Below are 23,538 nucleotides of genomic sequence, written 5' to 3' on the forward strand. Positions count from 1 at the left end.
GACTATGGGATAAAACTGGTGTGTGTGTGTGTGTGTGTGTGTGTGTGTGTGTGTGTGTGTGTGTGTGAAGTGCACCATCAGTGTAATCCAGACTTTTAGAGAGAGCAGAGTCTTTAAAAGGACATCCTTGACTTGGGATGCAGCAACACCTGGGATGTGGACATGGTGTTTGGATAACTGCAAGGAGAAGCACAGTGAGTAATATAAGATGAACCCTCTTCCCTGTCAAGTCCTTACTTCACATTTCTGGATTTCTAGGCGCAATCTCTCAATGTTGCCCAGTGTCTCTGAAATCTTTGGCTCAAGACTACTTGGGTCTCCCATCTGTGGTGTCTTCTGATAAACATCTTTCATCTTATTTAAGGCATCCCTGGAAGAAGGAAGAAGAGCAAGAGTAGGTTACCAGGCTAAGACTTATGGCACTGAGGGATTATTAAGAAAGTTGGCCTCCAAAACCTAAGGCATTTGGAGTGGAATGAACAGATGATCCTAAGACAAAATCCATTCAGAAGCAATACTGTTTGCTTTGTTGGCTTGGACAAGCCTCCAAACATCATCCAGCTCAGCTTAATCCTTTGGCCCCGCATAAACACACACACAAAAATATTCCTAGCTGTTTCCAAAGCTGTTTCTTAAGAGTCTTAGAGCACCTATCAGGTTTTGTGGAGCAGAACTCATTTATCATCAGAAGCACTAAGTGTTATCCTAAATGTAAACAGTGCGGTTAGAGGCGAATGAAATGCAAAAACAATGATATTTATGCTAAAGATGTATGTAAAATAATGGCAGCCACTATTCACAAAGCAACTATTAAGACAAACATCCTCACATTGATAAACTAATTTGTGTGATAGTAGTGTGATATAAATTCTGAACGGAGAGATTTTAAAGATCCCACTCCATGTGTTAATTAGCCTCACAGTGCCAGTTTCTAAAAAGCCGTGGCATACTAAGCCTTTGCACACCAAAGCAAAAATAATGGCACACATTTTTTCAGTCTTAAACACCCATTTACTGCCCCTCTGCCAAAATACTGATTAACAAACAACGCCTTTGTGGTTTTTCAGCAAGCCTGGCTATGATGTTCTTGTACTGGAAATGGCCAAAGATATTATTTTCCCCCAACTCTTCAAGATAGAAGACATGGTGGATATTAGTATTTGAGGTTGCAAGCTACTGAAGGTTGTGCTAACCTGGGAATAGCTCCCATTGAAATCAGTGGGATGTACACTTGAACACACATATACAAGACTGCCTTGCAAATGTTACAGGGAGATGAGGAAGTTGGTGCCTTCCATATGACTGGTGCAGTGAATCTTAAAGGAGCCTGTCAAGGTGCTGGACTTAATTTGGAGTCAGGGGTCAGAATGGTGTATAGTTCCTTAAAATTTCAGATTGAAACCCAGACTGGATTTATTGCCCACTGGCCTTGAAGCCACCAGCCACCAAGGCAAGTAAGGCACACAATGGCAGTGTTTTGAATCAAATCTATTTGATAAAACACATTAAATACTGGGCTGTTAACATTTGTCCATAAAGATTTATGGAAATGACAGATTTTGAAAAAAAAAAATAAAAAAATAAAAATTTAAACCTCAGATCCAGCAGGTTTTTATTTTTTTAAACAAAGGTTAACCAGTTTTGTTTAGTTTGCACTGGCTTAAAGCCCAACTAAAGACAGTGAGGGCTGTTTTTCAGTCTCTGACCTCTGATCTATCTCTTTCTGTAATTCCCGGTTTCTTTCTTCAATCTTCTGCTGGAGCTTTTTCCTCCTCTGCTCTGGAGGCAGATGGCTAAAGTCTTCTGTGATCACAGTCTGGCAAAAGGAAAGACACACATATCAGTTTCCTCCTTGCTCCACCTAGACACTTCCTTGCTTTGCCCTACTGACTGGTAACTCCTGCCTACAAGCTGATCTCTGCAATCTTAAGCTGCCCACTTCAGGGTGCTGTGGTTAAGGCACACCGCTTTCCATAATCAGATATGGACAATTAATAAACTGGAGCAGTCAGTGATTCTCACAGGACCTGACATTTTATCAGACCTATCCACTTTTGCGCACAGGAGAGATCAAGCAGCATAACCAACAATTAAACAGTGCTTTCAAGCCTTCAAAACACTTCACAACATTACTTTTGTAGTCCTTATAAAAAGCTTGCAGGGTGGGTGAGCTATTCCGGTAGCAAAACAGGCCCATGGAGAATGAATTAAATATTGCTCCACCCACATACAGGATCTTCCACCTCCTTCTATCCCTAGGCATTCTGGGTTTTTAAATCATGGGAAAGAGCATCATGGAGCCTTAAGTGGCTTGGCTGCAACCACTTTGCAATAGTTGAGACTACATTTGAACTGGAGAGTTCTCAGCACATAGAATCATAGGATTGGAAGAGATGACAAGGACCATCCAGTCTAACCTCCTGCCATGCAGGAACACAGAATCAAAGCACTCAACAGATGACCATCCAGCCTCCATTTAAAAACTTCCAAAGAAGGTGACTCCCTCCACCTGCAAGGCAGCATATTTCACTGTCGTACAGCTCTTATTGCCAGGAAGTTCTTCCTAATGCTTTTCCTGTGCAGTAGTTTGAATTCACTTCTCGAGTTCCTAGTCTCTGGAACTGCAGCAAACCAACTTGCTCCATCCTCAATATGACATCCCTTCAAATATTTAAACAGGGTTATCAGCCTTCTCTTTAGATAGTCAAAATAAACATGGTTCTCTTTGGATAGCCAAACTGTCCATCCTGGGACTGCTCAGAAAAGATGGCATCTCTGACCTGCTTGGACCTTCAAAAATCATCCTGGTCATTGGCTGTGAGCCTGGTAATGGTATCTCAAGCAGGAAATGACCTGGCCTGTAAACACGTGGTAATCTAGCCATCCCTGGCCTAAAGGAAGGCTGTAACCTGTCCCCATTCCAACTTGTTTGTCCTTGGGTTGTGGCTTGCACAGCAAGAGATCTATTAGGGTCCCCCTATGCGATGAGTGATAGGATTTCATGTTCTTCTGATCTTGTCTAACATCTTGATCCTGAAGGTTTCCCAAAACCAGACAGCACAGACAGGGACTGGCTGATCACCATGGCTGTTCTGGCAAGAAAATCTACCCCAGAACAGTTTGACAGCGACTGGAAAAGACTGTTGAGGAGCAGGAATTATATGGCCCTATAGATAATGTTGACTCTACAGATACTGTTGAACAACAACTCCTAGCATTCCTCACCACTGGCCACACTGGGTAGGGCTGCTGTAACATGCAGTCCACATGATTCTGTCCCCTGTCCTCCTGTGTGTGGTTTGGCTTAGGTGGATGATTTCCTTTGACCATTTCACACCATGCTTACTCTCCTGTTTTTATAAGATAACTGTGGCCTCACCAGGCACAGGGATGATCGCCTTCCTCTGAGCAGAAGGTCAAGCTGGAAGGCTGCCTTCTGATCCATCCCATCTCAAAAGGCTGTACCAGTTACCATTTGAAAGCCATTCTATCCGAGAGTTGAGCCACAAACCTTTTCTACACTACACTCATTAAAAACCTGTCCTCCCCTTGAATCTGGGGCAATAAAACCACAAATGTGCAGCCTTATTGCTGGATCTGGCCACAGAATGCATGACGCTATCCACCCCAGATTTGAGGTATCCTGCTACCCCTATTCCCTCTGCCACCTTCAAATGTATTTGTTCAAACATGACAGTCCTCATCTCTTCCCTTGGCACTGCCACTGCTGCTGGCTCACAGCCACTTGCTAAAGTCAGACAAGGTGTCCACATCCCATGGCTGGGCACCTCAATTGCCTCAAGAATGATGGGCATACCAGAAGAGCTGGGGCTGCCCAGGAGGAGAAGGAAAACCATTTGGGCCAGGAACTGACCTGGACAAGGTCTGAAGGTGACAACAGTGGCGGCAGGATGGAGGCAGAAGCAGCAGTGGCAGACCCAGGAAACACTGCAGGGGATAGTTGAGTAGTGCAGACAATCTACCTAATATCTTTGTAGAGAAAAGGGTATGTGGGGTGGTGCTAGGGCAAGTGTGGGGGCAGGAGGGAGCATAAATCAATTCAGACTTTTGCCCTTTGCATAGACTAGCCCACAGTCCCTTAAGAAATGCAGCAACTAAGCCTTCCTCCAATTTTTAGTCTGAAATACTTGGGACATGGCTTTGTGGAAGAGGGTCATAAAATGCTATTAGAACAGTGTGCCCATGGTATCTGCTGGGGTTTGGTTCCAGGAAACATCCCCCCCTCCCCCCAAAATGGATACAAAAATCTTTGCTCAAATCCCTTTATATACAATGGCACAATAAAATGGTATGTAACTAAAAGAAAGAGGTTGGTAGCATGAGCTTCTGTAGACTTTAGCCTAATTCCTCAAATGCATCTGCGGATGTAGGCTCAAATCTACAAAACTTCATGTTACCAACTTCTTTCTTTTAGTTAGTCTCAAAGGTGCTACAAGATCCCTTTGTATACTGATTTTCCAGACTAACATGATGCCCCTTATATAAAATTACAAAATCAAAGTTTGCTTTTTTTGGAGTTTATGTATTTTTAAGGTATTTTCAATCCATAGATGCTTGAATCTGTGCATTAAAAATCCATGGATACAGAGGGCTGACTGTAAATATGTTTTTAAAAGCTCATACACACACAGTAACAACATTTTTGAGCAGACCCCAGTTCTTACCCAGGTCTGTGCCAAAAAGGAGAAGGTTGAGGTAGGGGTGGGTGGGTGGCACAACTAGAATGCAGATGACCCCAGCTTCAGGCAGGCATTCTCCAGCCCTGTCTGTGCCACATGGCTTAGAGGCTTCTGACCTCTATGAGTACTCAAAGCTCTCCTGCCATTGGCCTTTTGCTACTGTGAGGCTTTTGTTGATCATTCTCTATGAGCTGCAATGTTCAGAGATGGATAATTTCTCTCTTTCAGTGCCTGAAACTTAGTAATAAGGATAACCCCCCCAAAACTATTTTTTGGTGGTGGTGACCCCCTGCCATATCCCTAGACCCTGAGGCTGAAAAAAAGAACAGATGCCTTGCTAAAAGACTTGATACAGCAAGTGGTCCTGTGCCAAAAAGTGTAGCCTAAATCAGAACTTAGGAAAGTTCCTTTTTGAGGGACTAAATTTCCCAGAATTTCCAGCAGTCATTCTAGCTTTAGAGTTCTGATAGATGAAGCCCAAACAAGTAACTTTCCTTGCCTCTGGTCTGAAAGTAGATAAACTGAACAGTTTTTCCAGTCTGCAATCTCTCTTTGCCATGAATTGTGCACTGCCAAATAATGGCTACTTTAAACACAAGTAGTAGAGGGCTCTGACTGGTGTTGTTTTTTAAAATATATATATATATATTATCAGCACCAAAGACACAATTATTTTCTCCCTGGCAAGTGCCTTTAGAAGCAGCAGACACATGAGGTGGATTTAGCAAACAAAATGTATCCACTTACCCCCCGTTTGAGGCTGCGGAAGGACGTGATGCGGGGTTTGACTGTCTTATTGATCTCGTTCAAACAGTAAGACAGGGGGTCACGGGTGAATTTGGGGGATGGAGGTCCATTGATGGAAGATGAGGAAGGGGAAGATGAGGAGGGTGGGCAATTTAAAGGGGAAAGGGGAGGGGGTGGGAGCTAGCGACGGACAAGGGCCATAAACAAGAAACGAAAAGACACACGGAAGAATGGGGAAAAAAAACTCAGTAAGAAAATAAAAAGGCACGCACACACACAAAATCCCAAACGAGAACAAGGAAAATTACAGTACATTCCATCTATACTGTACATGTTTACAACAGAGGACAACAAGGATGGCTTATTTTTCTCTTTTGGGGTAACCTTTTGTCCTAAGCAGCAATGGCGAAGTTCACTTTATGTATGTACTGCCTACCTCATTCACCTGACTAGATAATCTGGCACGCCCAATATAACAGGAATGCACTGTAATAGATAAAACAAAAATAAAAACCAAGAATACGTGGGGTGTGGGGGTGGGGAAGAGAGAAGGAAGCAAAAGCACAAAGTACAGAATAGCACCTCGCCATCAGGAAGCATAAGAGAGAGAATGACAGAGTCATGCCAAAATGCAGAGATGATCTCCCATGTGGGTGCCTCATTCTAATAGGCTTTAGCAAGCCCCATTTCCCCCAATCCTAAAATCCCTGGTCGTATGACTTTGGAGATGTAAAGACTTAAACCGGCCCTAAACCACAGTGGCACAGGAGGACCTGGATTTGAAGGAATGAGGTGTAGTATGGCACAGGAAACCATTCTGATGCTTCAGAGGAAGAGTCCAGAGAGGAAAAGAATGCTAGAAAAGCTGCTGAGAACAGGGGACATCATTTCCTCATCTTCCTTGCTCTCTCTGCCTCAACTGAGCTCTTCTATTTCTGGCATCTAACCCACCCCCCCCCCCCCCGCCCCCACTACCACCACCTTTTCCTTGAAAAGGTGCTTTATGCATAGCTTGGAAGTAATCTGTTAAAAATAGTTCTTACATCAAATACGTTAAAATTTTCAACAGTGGTTTTAAAATCTACTAGTCTGAGTGTCAGACACTAACAACGTTAGAATAATATAATCATAGAGATGGAAGAGACCTCAAGGACCATCAAGTCAAATGCCCTGCCATGCAGCAACTCACAATCAAAGCACCCCAACAGATGGCCATCCAGCCTCTGTTGAAAGACCTCCAAAGAGGGAGACTCCACCTCTCTTTGAGGGAGTGTGTTCCACTGTAAAACAGCTCTTACTATCAGAAAGTTCTTCCTAATGTTTAGGTAGAATCTCTTTTCTTTTAGTTTAAATCCACTGCTCTGAATCCTATTCTCTGGAGCAGCAGAAAACAAGCTTGCTCCATCCACAGTACAGTGGTACCCCGGGATACGAATTGATCGCGTTACGAAATTTCCGGGATACGAAAAAGTTACATAGGAAAAAACTGTTCCGGGTTACGATATTTTTTTCGGGTTACGAAAGTTTTTTCGGCGCGAAATTCAAATGCGAAGCGCGGCTAGCGGCTTTCCAGCCGCTAGCCACGCTTCGGAAAAGCCTTTTTCGGGTTGCGAAATGAATCGGGTTACGAACGCCGCGGCGGAACGAATTAATTTCGTAACCCGAGGTAGCACTGTATCTCATCCCTCCAAATATTTAAGCATTGCTATCATATCACCTCTTAACCTTCTCTTCCACAGCTCCCTAAGTCGCTCCTCATAGGGCATGGTTTCCAGACCTTCCACCAGTTTGGCCGCCCTCCTTTGGACATGCTCCAGCTTGTCAACATCCTTTTTGAATTGAATTGAATTACATTTGATCAGTTATGATTTGTACTTGGCACCTGAATGCATAATTGGCCATTTGAAATCATTGTAGTTTTTCCCCAGAAATTTAATAATGAAACAATAAATGAACTACTTTGATAACATTTTACTAACAATTTAATATCAACCAGCAAATCTTCTCTCACAACAACGTAAAAGTAGTGTTAACACGAATATTTCTGACCTTATGTTACCGATTGCCATTTGGGAAAAGGAATTCAGCCTGCTTTGAATAACTTAGATGTGTTGTTTGTGCCAGATTCAGTCCAGCACTTGGAGGCCTAGGTTTTGGCCTGTTTGCACAGCTGGGCCTAACATGCTATCTATATCCTGAAGATGCTGAATCCAGTCACAGTGAAACAGATGCTTTAGTGATGTCCCATGTGGAGCTGCCTTTGAAAAACATTCAGATACCTCAGCTGCTCCAGAATGCTGTGGCCAGAGCCTTGATCAGAGACCCTTACATGGATGACATAACTTCTTGTTGCTTCATTAACTATGGGCTTGTTGCCAGGTACCCTTCAAAGTGCTGTTATAAAGACCTACTCCATCTGTGGCCTGGCCATTATCTATCAGAATCTTGCCTAGGTTCTATGATTTTCAAGGCCTGAAAATCTCATTTCTAGCACCATCTGAGGGATGGCTAGTGGGGATGTGAAAGGGGGCTTTATTGATGGCTGCTACAAAGCTATATAACTTTCCAGGTTACCTACAGGATCATCTTCTCCCATACAATCTGCCCTACACTCAGGTCCCCTGGGAAATGTTGGGTCCAAAAGGCCAGGATTAGACTGGCAATGGTTTCCCAAAGGCCTTTTTTTTTTGTCTGCTAAACCGTGGAATGACTTGCCAGAAGAGATACGACAGATGACTGCAGTTAAAACAGCATTGAAGGCATACTTCTAGCCTTCACTAAATAAAGGTTGAAAATACACAAACCTTGTGTCCTGCAGAATGATCTGCATTGTGGATCAAGGGATTCCCTAGTTTTGACAGCCCAAACTCTATGCATCTCTAAATCCCCCTGCCCCCCAAATCACTAAGTTGGAAGAAAATTCTAATGATCCCAGCCTCTGCCTCCCGGCAACAACTTCTTGTGGGACTGTGCATACTGGCAACTTCTTTGCAAGTCCAAAAGAACAATATATGACCTCTACCAAGATGGCCATGCCTCCCAAGGACTACAGCTGTGTGACTGCAACTCCTGTCCTTGCTGCGAAGAGAAATGTAGACATTATATATGTACAGTCAGTGTGCTCTGTCCTGGCCTGCATACTTTTCTTTTTTTGAAGCCTCACTGGCCAATAAAGATATTTCTGAGAGCCTGTAAGACTCAACATGTGGTGCAGCCAAATGAAAAGTGGTTTTGGACATGTAACATATGACTTCTTAGAAGCAGGACTTGCTTCAGACTACCTCCAAGTATTATTGCTAGTATAAACTATGGGTAGTGGAAAATGACAGCTAACACAGCATCAGAAGCCACTGTGAAGCAGTAGATAAGAGACAGAGATATAAAGCAGGATGCTTTTGGTTTACATTTCACCTCTGTCATGATTTCACCAAAGACACACAGTATCTTTAAGACCTTGTTCTGCAATACTGCTATAAAATCTACTGCTATACAGGTCTGCTATAAAATCTACTGGGGCAATACAAAGAATACTTCAGAAACATTACAGAATGTACTGGGCAGATATTCAATACTCAACGCTTGGAAAAGTTGCCTTTTTGGACTACAGTTTCAAGCATAGCCATTGGATTTTACAAGTTGTAGTTCAAAAAAAGTAACATTTCCATTATTTCCAGACCCTAATAAGACTTCCCAGAGGACCTCCAGTAATTTCTCCATGCCTAAACATCCTCAGACTGCCCTTAGGAACAGTCACAAAAGACACTGCCCAATACCAGGTCAGATTTGTATATTTTAGGTCCACTTATATGGTAATCCACATGGAACCATCCGTCCAGGCAGAGATTCTCCACAGTACTACCTTATCTGCTCATTTCAACTGTTGGTGTCAGGACTGAATGTCCTACATGAAACATGTGCTCTGCCACTGACTGGGTTGTGCTCTTCTTTTATGCATCTTTCCTTTTCCTCTCAAATCAACACTGCTTGCAAAATGCAGATACTGGAATGATTACTGGATTAATAGTAAAGTCCACTAAGGATAATTCACAAGTATAGTACTGTAATGTTTGCATTCATTTAGTAATGTTTCTAGTTGCAAAAAGAGGCCTTTCTGAAAACTCATTATTTTCAGTACAGGGAGGAATAACTAAGAGAGATGTAATCTGAGGATATGAGGGAGGGACCTTACCAAAATTACTTTTTTGTATTACAGCTCCCAGCCAAGACAGCCTCATATATTTGTGTATGTGTGTGTATATACTGTGTACACACACACACACACACACACACACACTAGTTGTGTTGTTTGTGTCCTAGCTTGCTGATTTTTAAACCTCAGCTAACCAATGCAGATATTTTTCACTGTCCGCATGACTTATCATTTGGGGCTGTGTATGCTGGCTGGGGGGTTTGGGGAGCTATAATCTAATGTATACTGAACCCTTGTTATACACTGGGGTTTGATTCCAAGATCCCCCATGGATAACAAAATCCATGGATGCTCAAGTCCCATTAAATATAATGACACAGCAAAATAGTGTTCCTTATAAAAATGGACAATCAAGGATTGATATTTGAAATTTATACTTTCTTTAACATTTTCAAACGGGGGATGCTTGAATCCATGTATAAAAAATCAGTGTATAAGAAGGGTTGACTGTAATCTAAAAAAGTAACCTTTTCAACTCTAAGGAATGTGATCTTGGCACAGATTCTAAACAACTTGTGAGCGAGGAAAACAAAATAAATACTACTGTGCCCCCAATATCCCTGAGTGTCTCTTATATGATAAAAGGAGCCTTAACAAGCTTTGTTACAGAGAGATTTAGAGTGTCACTTAGACCTCTTGTTTCTTCACACCCTGAGGACATTCATAAAGAAGCAAGGAGAAACAGGTCAAAAGGCAGCAAAGTTACAGATGTCCAAAGGCAGAAAGACAACACAGAATACATGGAAGAAATGACACAAATAAAAAAGTGCTCCAAGCAAAAAAGAGGCCAGTAACAGAGAAGAGCCAAGCCAGCTGACTCTGGCACTCCTGTGACATCTGCACTGGACGATTTACAAAGCAGATGTGAAGAGAAGAGACACAGCCCAGAACTAGCAACAAAGAGGACAAGAGAGATGCAAAGGAAGAATTTTGATCTCCATGATGCCTGTGGCTGGTGCTCAGGTGGAAGAAAATGGACCATGTAGCTGGACGGAAGGAAGGGAGGGAGAGGGAAGTAAGGAAGCCTTTGGTAAAATGTATTTTCCATTTAAATACACTGGTACCCCAGGATACGAATGCGCCGCCTTACGAAATTTCCGGGTTACGAAAAAAATCCATTCAAAAAAACTGTTCCGGCTTACGAACGTTTTTTCGGGTTACGAAAAATTTTTGGTGCTTTTCGGCGCTATTTCACACGAAATCGCGGCTTTTCCCCATTAGCGCCTATGGCTTTTTCGGCTTACGAAGTATTCCGGGTTACGAAAGCGGCGGCGGAACGAATTAATTTCGTAAACGGGGTACCCCTGTACAGCATATGCAGAGGTGGGGGGGGGGGGGGGGGGGGGGGGGGCTGGAAAAATTAAGTAGAGGTGCCTTCTAATTTTCCTAATTTTTCCCCCCAACAACTTTTTTTCTGGAAAAGTTGAAAATAAAATGGAAAAATTGTCTTGTAGAATATTTTCATTTAAAATTTATTAATAAAAGGTTTAACAGAAGGGATTCGTATATTTTGTTATTGTGTGCCTTTAAGTTGTTTCCAACTTATGGCGACCCTAAGGCCAACCTATCATGGGGTTTTCTTGGCAAGATTTGTTCACAGGAGGTTTGCCATTGCCTTCCCCCAAGGCTGAGAGAGTGTGACTTGCCCAAGGTCAACAAGCGGGTTCCATGGTTGAGCAGCGATTCAAACCGTTCCCTAGAGTTCTCGTCCAGTACTCAAATCACTATACCACTCTCATCCATGTATTTACTCCCCACAAATTCTTTGTAAAAACGATATGACAGGAAGACATTTATGGGAATAAAATGTTTCTGTCTCCTTGAAACCATGGAGAACTAGAGGAGCCTAATAATTTTTTTTTCTTTTTTGCTATTCTTAATGATTTCTTCTGTTTTTATTGGATTTTGCCTGCTTTTAACAAGCTACCAAAGCAAAAAAGTTGTTTATAGTTCAGGATACTGCAACTCCATTTTGTATCCAGAAATAAAAATTTAATAAAGGAAATTGGATTTGTAACTACTGCCTCAATACTTTTAATAAACCAAACATGATAATTTTAATCCCCCCAAAGCTAAATAAAAAAACATTTAGGTCACTAAAGTAACAAAATGATTTTCAATTTGTAAAGGCCACTAATACCTTTTACATTTTGAAATACAAATTGAAATGCATTTTTCATTTTTTCAGAAAATTTCTGGGTTTTTTTCCTCAAAATGAGAGAGATAAAATATTTTCCCTCTCCATGACTTCAAAATTTCCAGAAATTTTGCCTTTGCAAAGTCATGTACAAGGTATAAAGGAGCTGCTTTGGATAACAAGCAGGAAAAGCCAAGGCTTGCTGAAGCAAACCTTGGGCCTTTTCCATAACCATCTCCAGAATATAAACACAGAGGTCAACTAGGGATTGTAGGAAAAAGGAACACCCGACCCTGAATGACAGGTACAGCTGGGAATCGCTTCATATCAGGTCCCATGGAAAAAGATATCTGCAGCCTTCATAGTCAGAGGGCCAGGGTGACATGAAATGCAGGAGGCTGAAGAGGCTGAGGAGTGTTTGGAACATTGCTTTCCAAGGGGATTGTCAAAAACTATTCCAACAGAGAAATATATTCTTTGGAAGTACTGGTTAGGCCCAGAAAGTTGGAGGTGAAAGCTTTTTCATGAGGACTAGTACAAGCAGCCAGAGAGGAGACAGGAGGCAGCCAGAGCCTGGATGAAAGTGGTGGAGAGTACAATGGCATTTTGCTAATTTGCATGTAGTCTGCCTTACTCGTTAAGCAAACCAATACTGTCTTCAGGATCTGTGCACAATGGTTTGATAGGCAAGCGTTTGTAGACACATAATCTACAGTGATAATCTATGCCACATGGCACACTTTGCTATGGCACTTACCATGTCATGTCGTTTCCTGTAGTACACCCTCCCCATTAATGCATCCCTACTTCACTGCCAGAGCTATCAAGAGAAGTCGGGAGCTCAGGGGATCCTTGACTGACTGACCAAACCAAGAGAACCACCACACTTTCTCCTCTATGTTGGTCCCCACCTTATTTTTCCTGCTGAAGGGCCAACGTTTCCCCTTGTTCTTGCCCAGCAGGCGTGGGTCCAGTCGGCCATCCAGAGTGCCACGAGGGGTGCCAAGGCTGCTATCTGATGAAGTGCGGTTGATTGGCTGGCTGAAGTCTTCAAAATCCATGTCTCCTGGTCTCTCAAAACCAGATTTATGTAGTTCAATTAGGACCTGTGAATCCTGGGGAAGATAAACACGCTTTTGAGTGGCTCTCAAGAATAAAATCATGTAGAAATACTATCACAACACAGCTTCCAATCAAAGCCAAACATGCAAGCTAGCAGCAAATCTCTGTCATCTGTCCTGACAGAGACCCAAGTAGCATCTGGTAGTAGCATAGTGGTGGTAGTCTACCCTGGGCTGGCCATCAGAAATCAAACTGAAATAGCAAACCCCAAATGCAAGGTGATGAGTATCTTTAATACAATCTGCAGTGCCCACTTATAGCCTCCGTGGCTTTGTACACACCATCAGGTTATCAGGAGGTGGAGAGATATGTATTGACAGTGTAGTCTAGATATCTTCACCCTGCCATTTTCTGGATATTTTGGACCACAAGCCCCATGATACATGGGCAAGTGGTGTTGAAGACGCTGGAACTGAACCTAGAGATTTCTGCATGTAAGGTATTTTCTCTATCACTGAATGATGATACTGTTCCAGAAAGCAATCCACTTGCTCAGAAATGACATGCTGCCTGGGGGGGTAATGAGAATTACAGTTTATCATAGCTGGAGGGCACCACCAAGGTAGAGGCAAGCTACTGTATCCCATTCCAATTAGAAGGCACACTACCTATTTTTTAGCCTCTAAGGGGTTGGGTGGGAAAAATACGGTAATTCATCTGGCTAGCCCTCACGTTTTTCTCATCAACTACATCTGCTGCGGCTTTCATGCCTTCCAGGCACTTGCCAATGATGGGCATGACTTGCTGCTCCGTCTCTGAAAAGATGCTATAGCCTTCCTTGAGACGCTGCGTCCTCCGTTCGTCCATCTCCTGCAGTTTCTAAGAAAGGAGAAAAGAGGACAGTAAACTTGAATAATAGTCTGGATCTAAGTGCTAGCAACCAACAGCACAATCTTATCTTATGCCAGGCATCCACTGCTTTGTTTAACCAACATGACTGCTAGAATGAAGATTATTGCTCTTGTGTGCCTTGCAGCTAACATGGCATTTTAAAAGGTACAGTACCTAATATCATCACCAGCTTTAATTGCTTTTTTCAAAAAAATTTATCTTATTGAAATGTTACAGAAAGTTGTATCCCATTTGTATAAATCATATTATTCAACAAAACACCAACAGTAATTCCTCCCTCCCACCCCAATAACTTGCAAATGAATTATAGTCCAAGTTTTAGACTACCCTGGTCCACTGGACACATTGCTTTTTGATGACTCAAGCTTGATTGAGCCTTTGGTGATATGCTCATTTAAAGCTCATTTAATTTATATATTTTGCCTCACTACTACTACATACCAGCAATATATTTTGAGGGAAAACCTGATGTGATTCCCCCTTAGCTTTTTTATAAGAAAGGAGGAAGGGGGAAGAAAGGGAGAATGAGAACATAAGCTAAGGAATGATCTATTAAAAGCAGCAGAAGGTAAGGAGACCTCTTCTAATTGGATGATTTGAGCTTTTCAAATTTTAGTGAGGTGCCTTTGGCCTTCTAAGACTAGAATATCTAAAACAAAATGAAGTCTACAGCCCCATACTGCTGATGCTCTGGATCTATCTATCTTCAAAATACATGTTGCAGCATACGCAGGACTGTAATCTGTAGATACATAATTGATATGGGCAGACTTCAGAACTGGAGAGAGCAAATTTTAATTGGCTGGACCATGAACAGACTTGTTTCTTTTTTAATCTGTAGTGAAAGATGCATCAAAAGGGCTTCAAAACAGACCTATTTTTTTGAGTACAGGTTGATTCGCTTTTATCTGAAAAGCTTTGGACTAGATAGGTTTTGGATTTTTATTTTGATTTTGGAATACCTGTATTTGCATGTACATACATAATGAGCTATCTTGGAGATGGGACCCAAGTCTAAACATGAAATTCATTTATGTTTCCTATATACCTTATACACATAGCCTGAAGGTAATTTTAAACAATGTTTTAAATAATTTTGTGCATGAAACAAAGTTTGTGTACACTGAAACATCAGAAAGCAAAGGTGTCACTCTCTCAGTCATCCATGAAAAAGTTTGGTTTCTGGAGCAATTCAGATTTCAGAACTCCGGATAATGGAGACTCAACCTGTAGTAACTTTGATTTATTTATTAAATGGCTAAAGAAATCAATTCTTCCAGAATGTGGCCACATAGCCTGGAAAATCCACATAAAACTATTAAATGCAGTTACTGAAGAGGAACAAAAGAAAGTCTAAGACAACTTCCACTATTTTTCATTATCATGAGACTATTTCACCCTGAGACTAAAGCAAGGAGGAAGTTCCATCTTTGATGTAGGATCTTGGCAAAGGGGGAAAAGATATATTTCTATGATATTTTAGCAATTTTCCTCAGATGTGGGAAGCCTTTCCTGAGATAAAAGATTAACCGGACTGCAATGGTCCAGAATGAATTTATCAACAAAGACAGCTCTCATGGATTATTAGAGGAAAAAAAGAGTCTAACTAACATCTGAAGACACAAGGAGAGAATTTATATTGCCATAAGGAAGCTAGGAAAGAGCTTTTACCAGAAGGGACTCCTTTTCTGGAATTCTTTTCTGAGAGGGATTTATGAAGCCTTCTCTTCGAATTTTTAAAGTGACTTTGTGCAGGTCTTTCTTTCTTTTTACTTCAGACTTACTGAAGTCCCTTGGAATTTACTGATTCCATTCTTCTCCGATATTTTGCTAGCTTTTAGAACAGTTTCTGCTGTTACTCTACATTTTTAAAAATGTTTTAAGATTATAGTGTAAAGCTGACTTGAAATTGTTATTTTATGAGGGTTTTTTGTGGGGTGGGTTTTGCAAGCTGCTTTTGGGACTACTTAGTATAGAAAAGGAGCATATAAATCTAAACTTAAGAACATGAAGAAGCTATGCAAGAAACATACATTGAAGATCTGTGGCATCTCCAGAAAGTAAAATTGGCTCTGATTGTGGTTGAATTTCTGCAGACATGACGCATATTCATTCTTGCTGTCCTCAGCCATATGACTACGTAGGTTGGCCTGCTGCTTTGCCTGGAGGTCAGGGAAAAAACTGTTTACTGGGATGATAATGTTACAGTGAACTCTGCAGCCGTCTTTTGCTCCACAGGAAGGAAGGAAGATTACAGATGAAAAAAATATGACAGTTCTCCTTCACAGATGTCTACCTACCTTGAATGGCCTCAAGTGGACTTAGAACCAATAAGGCAGAATTAAGGTTTTTTTATGCGTTCAGACAGACCTGGCCTCAAATCCTTGCTCACCTACAAAATTCAGTGAGTAAGGATGAATTTTCCTTCCTCTTTTTAATACTGTCCATCTCTTTGAAAATTATCTTACCAGTCATGCTAAAGTAGGTCAGTATTAGTACACCATCTTACAAAACTAGGAGAGTAGAGCTAAGAGAAAACAACTTAACAGACTTAAGGTCACCTTGCAAGTTCAAGGTGAGGATTTGAATTTTTTCTGGTTTAGGGGCTAGCCACCATTCTGCAAACTAGATCTGACCCACCGGAGTCTGCAGGTATCAACTCTTCTGGGGCTTCATTTTATTTGTTACATTATACACAGTGCTCTTCTTCCAGATGGCTTGAAACAATCTACACATTTTGCCCAGGCAGCCTCCTTATCCAAGGTGTTTACAGGGCTAGATCCTCTCATGTCCAAAACACACTGCAGAAATAATCCCGTTTGAGACTGCTTTAATTGCCCTGATGCAATGCTAGGGAATGCTGGGAACTGTAGTTTTGTGAGGCATTTAGCCTTCTCTGTCAGAGAACTCTCATACCACAATAAACTACCATTCCTAGGGTTCCTTAGCACTGAGCCAGGGCAGTTAAAGCTGTTTCAAAATTATTTCTGCAGTGTGTTTTGAACTTCAAATTAAGCAGCAGACCTGCGCTCTATTCCTCCTGGACAGGAGGTTCTCATTACAGTTTTTATGGCAGACTGCATAAACTGCTGCATCAACCTCTCTCTCGGTCTCCAAAAACGCAACATTTTTCAGGACTTCCTTCCTGAAGAAATGCCTCAGGTTCTGTGGCTAAGTGGAGGAAAGTAGCCTAAGCCTGCTTAGAAATGCTACAAAAACAAGACCAAGGGAAAATGAACATGGTTTCATTACTGGACATCAGCACAAGTTATTTAGGAGACTGCTCTCAGTTTTCAGTACAGAATTACTTCTGTACTTTGCTAAGCACCATGAGGTCTGGAAATACTGCCCCACTCTCATGGAGACACTGACCTTCTCCACATCTGCTTTGGTAGCATTGATGTCCTGGTCCAGTTTCTCAGCTGTCAAGACAGCTTTCTCAGCCTCCCTGCAGTCACGCTCAAACTTGCGTTTGCTCTGTGGAATAAACAGGGCCTGAGTGAGTGACACTAATAACAACAGTGAGCTTCCAAAAGGCACATACAGAACCACATACTTATACAGTTGACCCTCCACAGTTGTGGCTTTGACTTTTGCGGCTTAGATTAATATGCTCTCTCTAGGAATCTCTAAGTCCTCCAGTGCAATTCTGCTGGAGGTTGATCACAGAGTTGTGCTGGAGAAAGCTAGAAGTTCCTAGAGAAAACACCTCTGGACATTAGTAGGTCCTCCAATATGATTATGTGAACAATTTCTGGCAGATGTTGACCACAGAGTTGCACTGGAGGACCTGGAGATTCCTGGAGAGGTGTTCTCTTAGGTAAAAAGAACAGCGTTTTTATTTGCATTTTTTCCACAGGGGTCTTTCACCCCAAACCCCAGGGAATGTGGCGGCATCATTGTACTCTCAGTTCAGTGCTATAGGTGCTCTCATTGACTTCCTGATGCTGGCATCACTCAAACTTATGTAATTAATTTTCATAGGCAGGAATACAAGCACAGATAGGAATCACCATTCTACAAATAAACAAACTATTTTGTTAGCCATTCTGGGCTTCTAAATAAGAACTGGAAAGGAGAAAGAGAGTTAAAGGCTAATAACTTTGCTTTTAAAGTGTCATAGAAATAATAATACAAACAAAGTACTTCAAAACAATATTATGAAAGAGAATATCAGCTTGCAGGGTTACAGTCTGTTAACATAGGTAAAAATTTACTCAAAGTGTGGGCGGAAACAAGCTTATCAGCTCTGCTTGTGTATACATAAACTGGAGGTGCTCAAACAAGAATCTAAGGGATACTTCACCAACCTACATGCAGACACTATAAAGAGAATAATATAAATTATTATATCAATTATATTTCTCCAGGTACTGTTGATCCTGACCTCATCATGGGACAAGTGACTTTTCTGCTTTGCACTACAAGTGGTTTCTGCTTTGCAGGGTTAACTCCACTGAAGTTAGCTAACTAAAATGTTTGGACAGCCACTTGAATTCACATTAACATTTATGTATAGCCTAGAGTTTATTTTGCTTAAGGGTTTAAATCCAAAAGTCCGTACTATCTACAAACAAACACAACACACCTGATACAAAAGCAAACAAAATCACTTGCTTATATGTGAAAAAGCAGAAGTGTATTTGTACACAGCAGAGTATAGAAGGATTAAACTGCAGCAGAAGCACTGTATAAGCAAAACATGGAAGTCATGACCAGGTTTTCACACATGATATGATGTAAAATTTGAATGTGAGTTTATGTGTAGTTAGAAGGTATGCGCAATTTAGGTATGCAAATTCTTATTTTATGGAAACATGCTGCTTCTGAGCAAAATTGCCCTTTCTTTTTGATATCACAGCAAATGTACACTGCCACACAGTTCTTAGGAAAACATTTAAAGGTTACAGCAATCTGTTCTTCTTTCTGTTCAAGACCTGAACCTCAGATAATCTGAAAATGATTTCTTGAAGCTCTGCCTGCAAATCTGTCATGCAACAAGAAAGTGATGGACAAAAATCCCAAACATTGGCTTGATTTTTGACTCTGAGAGCTTGCATCTCAGCTATTAATGAGATTTATCCCCAGCTTGAGTGTTGGATATGACTCTGAAGACTAGGGTTTAATTCCCCACTCGGCCATGAAACACATCGGGTGACCTCGGGCAAGTTGCACGCTCTCAGCCTCAGGAGAAGGCAATGGCAAACATCCTCTGAACAAATCTTGTCAAAAAACCCATAAAATACCATTATAGATTCACTTTTGGGTCGCCATAAGTCAGAAACGAATTGAAGGCACAACAACAATAACATGGAGCCAAATCAGTGATTCAAATTTCTGTAAAAGCTATGAGGTTCTTGGAAACTTTCAAAGGTCACACAAGGTACTCTATGGCCAATGACCTGAAATCAAGCTATAGCTCTTGCTTTACATGGGCTCTGACATTTCCATTCTCTCCAATTGGTTACACCCATTAATCCCAAGGTTGTTTTAAAGAATGGACAGAGGAAACTCTCAGAATAAAAAGTTCCTTTCAGTGCCTTCATCACATTCCCATCCACCAAATGTTTGGAGAATTCTAAGGGGAACAATGACCTCTACAGCTGTGTTCCTGCTCTGAACATCAGCCAAATCAACAGAACTACTTTTAGGCTTTCAAAGGTTATGACCCCTCCAAGTTTATATCCACTCTACATACGGTGTCTAGAATTAGGCTGAGGTTTTAAAACACACACACAAAATATAGAGAACTCACGTTTTCAAGTTGCTTGAAGGTGTTCTCCAGCTGCTGCTGAGCCCTTCGGCCCTCTTGCAAGTACTAGGAAAGAAAGGCGAGGGTAAGTGAAACACAATCTTCATCAGATATTCTTGTAAGAGCCCACCAAATTTTTTAGATTATGTGATAACAGAAGTAACCCCCCAAAAAAGCTAAAAGCTACCTACAAGCCCAGATATCAACATCAAAGAGTTTTCTAGCAGTCGCTGTTATCTGGCTTCCTTTACATAAAATAAAACTTTGCTTTATGTCGGCCCTAACACAACTGTGTAATGCTTTTCAAGTTGTGGATGGAACTTTTCAGCAGAATATTAGAATTCTAAGAATGGAAGAAAAAAATCCCAAAACTATTAGGGTCTGTGGCTGTCAGATGAAAAACAAAGCAGGTCTCCTGTACTCCATTAAGAATAGTTAGAAGAGACAACAAATGGGTGAGAAAGGATGAGGTAAGGGAGGAGCCCAGAAACACCAGATGCAAAATGCTCCAGCCATACCAGTGGCACAAGTAAGCAATAGTGATCAGACTGCTATGTAATGCCACCCACCCTATTTTGTTGTGATGTTGATGTTAACATGTTTTGCTTGGAGCATCTAGTGAAAAGGCAAATGATGATCTAACAGCTGAGATGCAAAACACTGCTTAGGCTTACACTGTCTAAGTGGAATATTTATCTCTTTTTCATGAGTTACTGCCTGTCTCTTGCTATACTGTGAAGAGTTACTGAAATTCCCCTCAGTTTCAATATGGTGTGGCTGCTGGTTTAAATAAAAATAAATCTATTGCATGCTTGGGGTCACAGAACTAATTTCAGCAGATCTTATCCACAGCCAATCTATATTAGGTTTGGGCCTGTCTGACTGGTGCTTATAGCTGCAGTTCCAAAACCTTGAAACTTAAACATCCTAAACTTGGTAAGCAGGCTATGAGCATCCCTAGGGTGTACAACTGGGTTTCTGTAATTAATATGAATGTGTGTCTGGGTGTAAAACCAGCAATACTATTTTCAATCACTAGGTGGCAGTCTTCTGTAGTCATAACATACATTTACAGTTGATATAGTGAGAAGGCATCAAGCATCAAGGCAGAAAGCATCAAGATATGCCAAAGGCAAAGTAATCAGAATCCAATTTGATTCCAGTTTACCATCTTTACTATCACACTTGATATCTTGTAATTACACATTGTTATCTGTCACAGATTAGGGACTTCATTACCAGTTTCCTCTCCTGCTTGAGCTCCTGTGAGTACTTGGCAAGCTCCAGACAGATCCGTGTCAGAAGGTTTTCTGCTACCACTTCTCGCTGGCCGGCAAAGTCATTCAGTTCTTTCACCACCTGAAGGAAGGCCTGATATTGACAGAACCTGCACATGAAAGAAAGGACAGAAAATTGCTCATGACTGTACACATTTGTAACAAAATAGAGACTGATCTGTCTCTTCCACTGCCACTCACATCTTCATCACCCATGCTGAGGTGGAATGATAACTCTGTTTTCCTCACCCTTAGAGTACAATTCTGGATCTTCACAGCAATGATGTCAAAATTCATTTCCATCTCAAAAATCCCAGAGTGCTCTCCATAATGTTTAAACAGTTTTTCCTGCCTCTTTGCCACTATAACCATAACTATAGTGACATTCCAGCCTCTAATTGTGGATGCTTGACCCTTAGAGGCTAAAAAGCAGGACAGCCAAATGTTACATTGTAAAATACCGCTGCAAGACTCTGCAAGTATCTGAATGCCACCCATGATGTGCAGAAGTAGTGTGGCTCAGTGCTACTCTATCAGTGCCAGTCCACAAGCCTACAGCTGCTGGTCCCTGGAGGGCTTCCAGGGAAGAAAAAGACAATTATAGGCAACAGGCAAAAATATGGTGTTGGTTTTTGTCACATTGGAGAAAAATGCTGGTTCCCCTCATCAGATAGTTTTGCAGATAAGATCAGATTTAGCAAAAGGAGTAATTCCTATATATACCCATGTTTAAGTCTAGAATTTTTTATCAAGAAATTGATGCAAAAAAACTAGGTGGACTTGTCCACAGGTCAATGTAAGTACTGTATTTTAACTCTTATATAAAAAAAGAACCATCTCCTGGTGAAAGGCAATAATGTAATCTGTCCTGAAAGCACTGACCCCCCTTCTACTCTCTCATCTATCCACCCTTTAGGATGAACACAAACTGATATGCTTGCTGGAATTGTGTAAATTCTTTGGCTGTGTTTTCCTTTACTTCAGACCCTTTCTTACATGCCCCTAAATTTTACCCTTGACTTATCCATGGGTCACATCAAAATCCATAATTTTGGTCCCAAAACCTACCCTCAACATTCACATGAGGTCAACTTATTGTCAAGTATATACAGTAACAACAATTACACAGTCAGACACCTGGTTTTGTTAACTCAAAGCAGTAGTTACCAACATGTTTGGTCATCACACACCTTAAACAAGGTACATATATTGAGAGGATTCCCTGCCACCAACAAAACAAAGTCACTCTTATTATACTGATTTTTATGACTTCTTCTAACAAACCGTTTGTTAGGGGCGAGCCCTCCAGATTTTGGATGGCAGCTCCCATCATCCCTTATCACTGGTTATGGTGGCTAGGGCTGATAAAACTATAGTCCATAACCTGGAGGGCCATAGATTGTCCATCTTTCATATATGTAATCTATCAACCTTTGTGCCCCTAGGTCATATAGCAGGATGAACCATATATTTGCTCTGTCAGGGTGGGGCAAAGTAAAAAATGGGCAGGATCTAGATTTCCTACTGCCCAAGAATGTAAACAATCACATACCCTTTCCCATGACTCGTTCTCTTACAGTACTTGCACAATTTTTATAGAATCCTTTGTTGATGTCCTGCAAAAGGGACTACCTTCAGGACCTTGCAGGTGGGAATGGTAAAACCTCTTGTTTCTCTGCACATCTCGTTCTCTAGGCAGGGAAGTATTTCCTCTCTACCTCTTCTTTCTCATTTATTTCTTCTTGAAAGAATTTTCATTGGAAACCGCAGAGCAGAGGTAGCTAGAGCATCTTGTGACAATTAAGTCAGCTGTTTTCCAGAGTCAGCCACAAAGTAGAATGAGCTAGAACAGCAAAATATGTTGGGAGGACCAAAGATATCCATTATAGGTCTCATGGGAAAGGCCTAGAGAAAATGAGGTGTTGCTGAAGCAGGAGGCGGGGAATTGGGGAATGTGGGCACTGGTGGGTCTCAATGGGCCTCTGATGAACCAATGTGATTTTTGATGGAGGAGTGCTCTGCACATGACCTACTGTCTTCACCTGTTTTCTGTTCCCATCTTATGTGCAATGTGAAATGTAACCCTGTCCCTCCAATGACCATAGTAAAACTGTACTTGCCACCTCATCTCCATACTCACAAGGTTCTGAATTTGAACTGATATTTCTACACATAAATGACTTACACAGGTCTGTGTCTGGATTCTCCACCCCAAAACATTTATCTGAGGAAGTAGGCTCAAGTCTACAAAAGCTCATGCTACCGAATGTTTCTTTCAGTTAGTCTCAAGGGCACGACAAGATCCCTTTGCATACTGATTGTCAACCACTGTCATTAATTACAAATTATCTTAACATTGTTTAGAAAATGACTCCTCCCTGTGTGAATGCCTTGAAGTATGACCAGCTTGCAAGGATTTCATACTGGGAGGAACCATCTGATTCTATGTTGTTGCAATAGTTTTCCAAACAAGTTTGAAAAACAAGCTGGATTCTACAAAAAGCTTTATTTAGAGCTGCTGGGTATAGACACCCAAAAGCAGAATTACAGAGCCATGCTGAATTGGCCTTGATATGTTCTGTAAATATTCATTAGAGTTAAACAATGATTATGAAATAAAACCGATGAAAGAAAGAGAAAAGATCCTAAAGTGTGAAAGTTAGAATCGGCCACCCTATGGAAGGAAAAAAACTTTTCTCAGGGCATTAGAACTCACAAGGCATCTAATAAATCAGTTTGTC

General features: G+C 41.3%; 1 protein-coding gene across 3 annotated transcripts in view; it reads right to left on the reverse strand.

Moving 5' to 3' along the window:
• The window catches only part of TRIP10 (thyroid hormone receptor interactor 10), a 34,085-nt gene that overhangs the window by 4,752 nt on the left and 5,795 nt on the right, over positions 1-23,538 (reverse strand). For 2 of the 3 annotated variants that reach the window (XM_042447303.1, XM_042447302.1), the window contains exons 4-12: positions 20,760-20,907; positions 19,524-19,586; positions 17,141-17,245; positions 15,802-15,930; positions 13,589-13,735; positions 12,706-12,909; positions 5,448-5,627; positions 1,707-1,816; positions 238-370 (exon numbers count right to left, since the gene is read on the reverse strand). In XM_042447303.1, coding sequence (XP_042303237.1) covers positions 238-370; positions 1,707-1,816; positions 5,448-5,627; positions 12,706-12,909; positions 13,589-13,735; positions 15,802-15,930; positions 17,141-17,245; positions 19,524-19,586; positions 20,760-20,907 — 1,219 coding nt within the window. The remainder of the gene's footprint in view (positions 1-237; positions 371-1,706; positions 1,817-5,447; positions 5,628-12,705; positions 12,910-13,588; positions 13,736-15,801; positions 15,931-17,140; positions 17,246-19,523; positions 19,587-20,759; positions 20,908-23,538) is intronic. The other variant, XM_042447304.1, reaches the window with a different exon arrangement.

Source organism: Sceloporus undulatus, chromosome 2, assembly GCF_019175285.1.
Source record: "Sceloporus undulatus isolate JIND9_A2432 ecotype Alabama chromosome 2, SceUnd_v1.1, whole genome shotgun sequence".
Lineage (NCBI taxonomy): Eukaryota > Metazoa > Chordata > Lepidosauria > Squamata > Phrynosomatidae > Sceloporus > Sceloporus undulatus.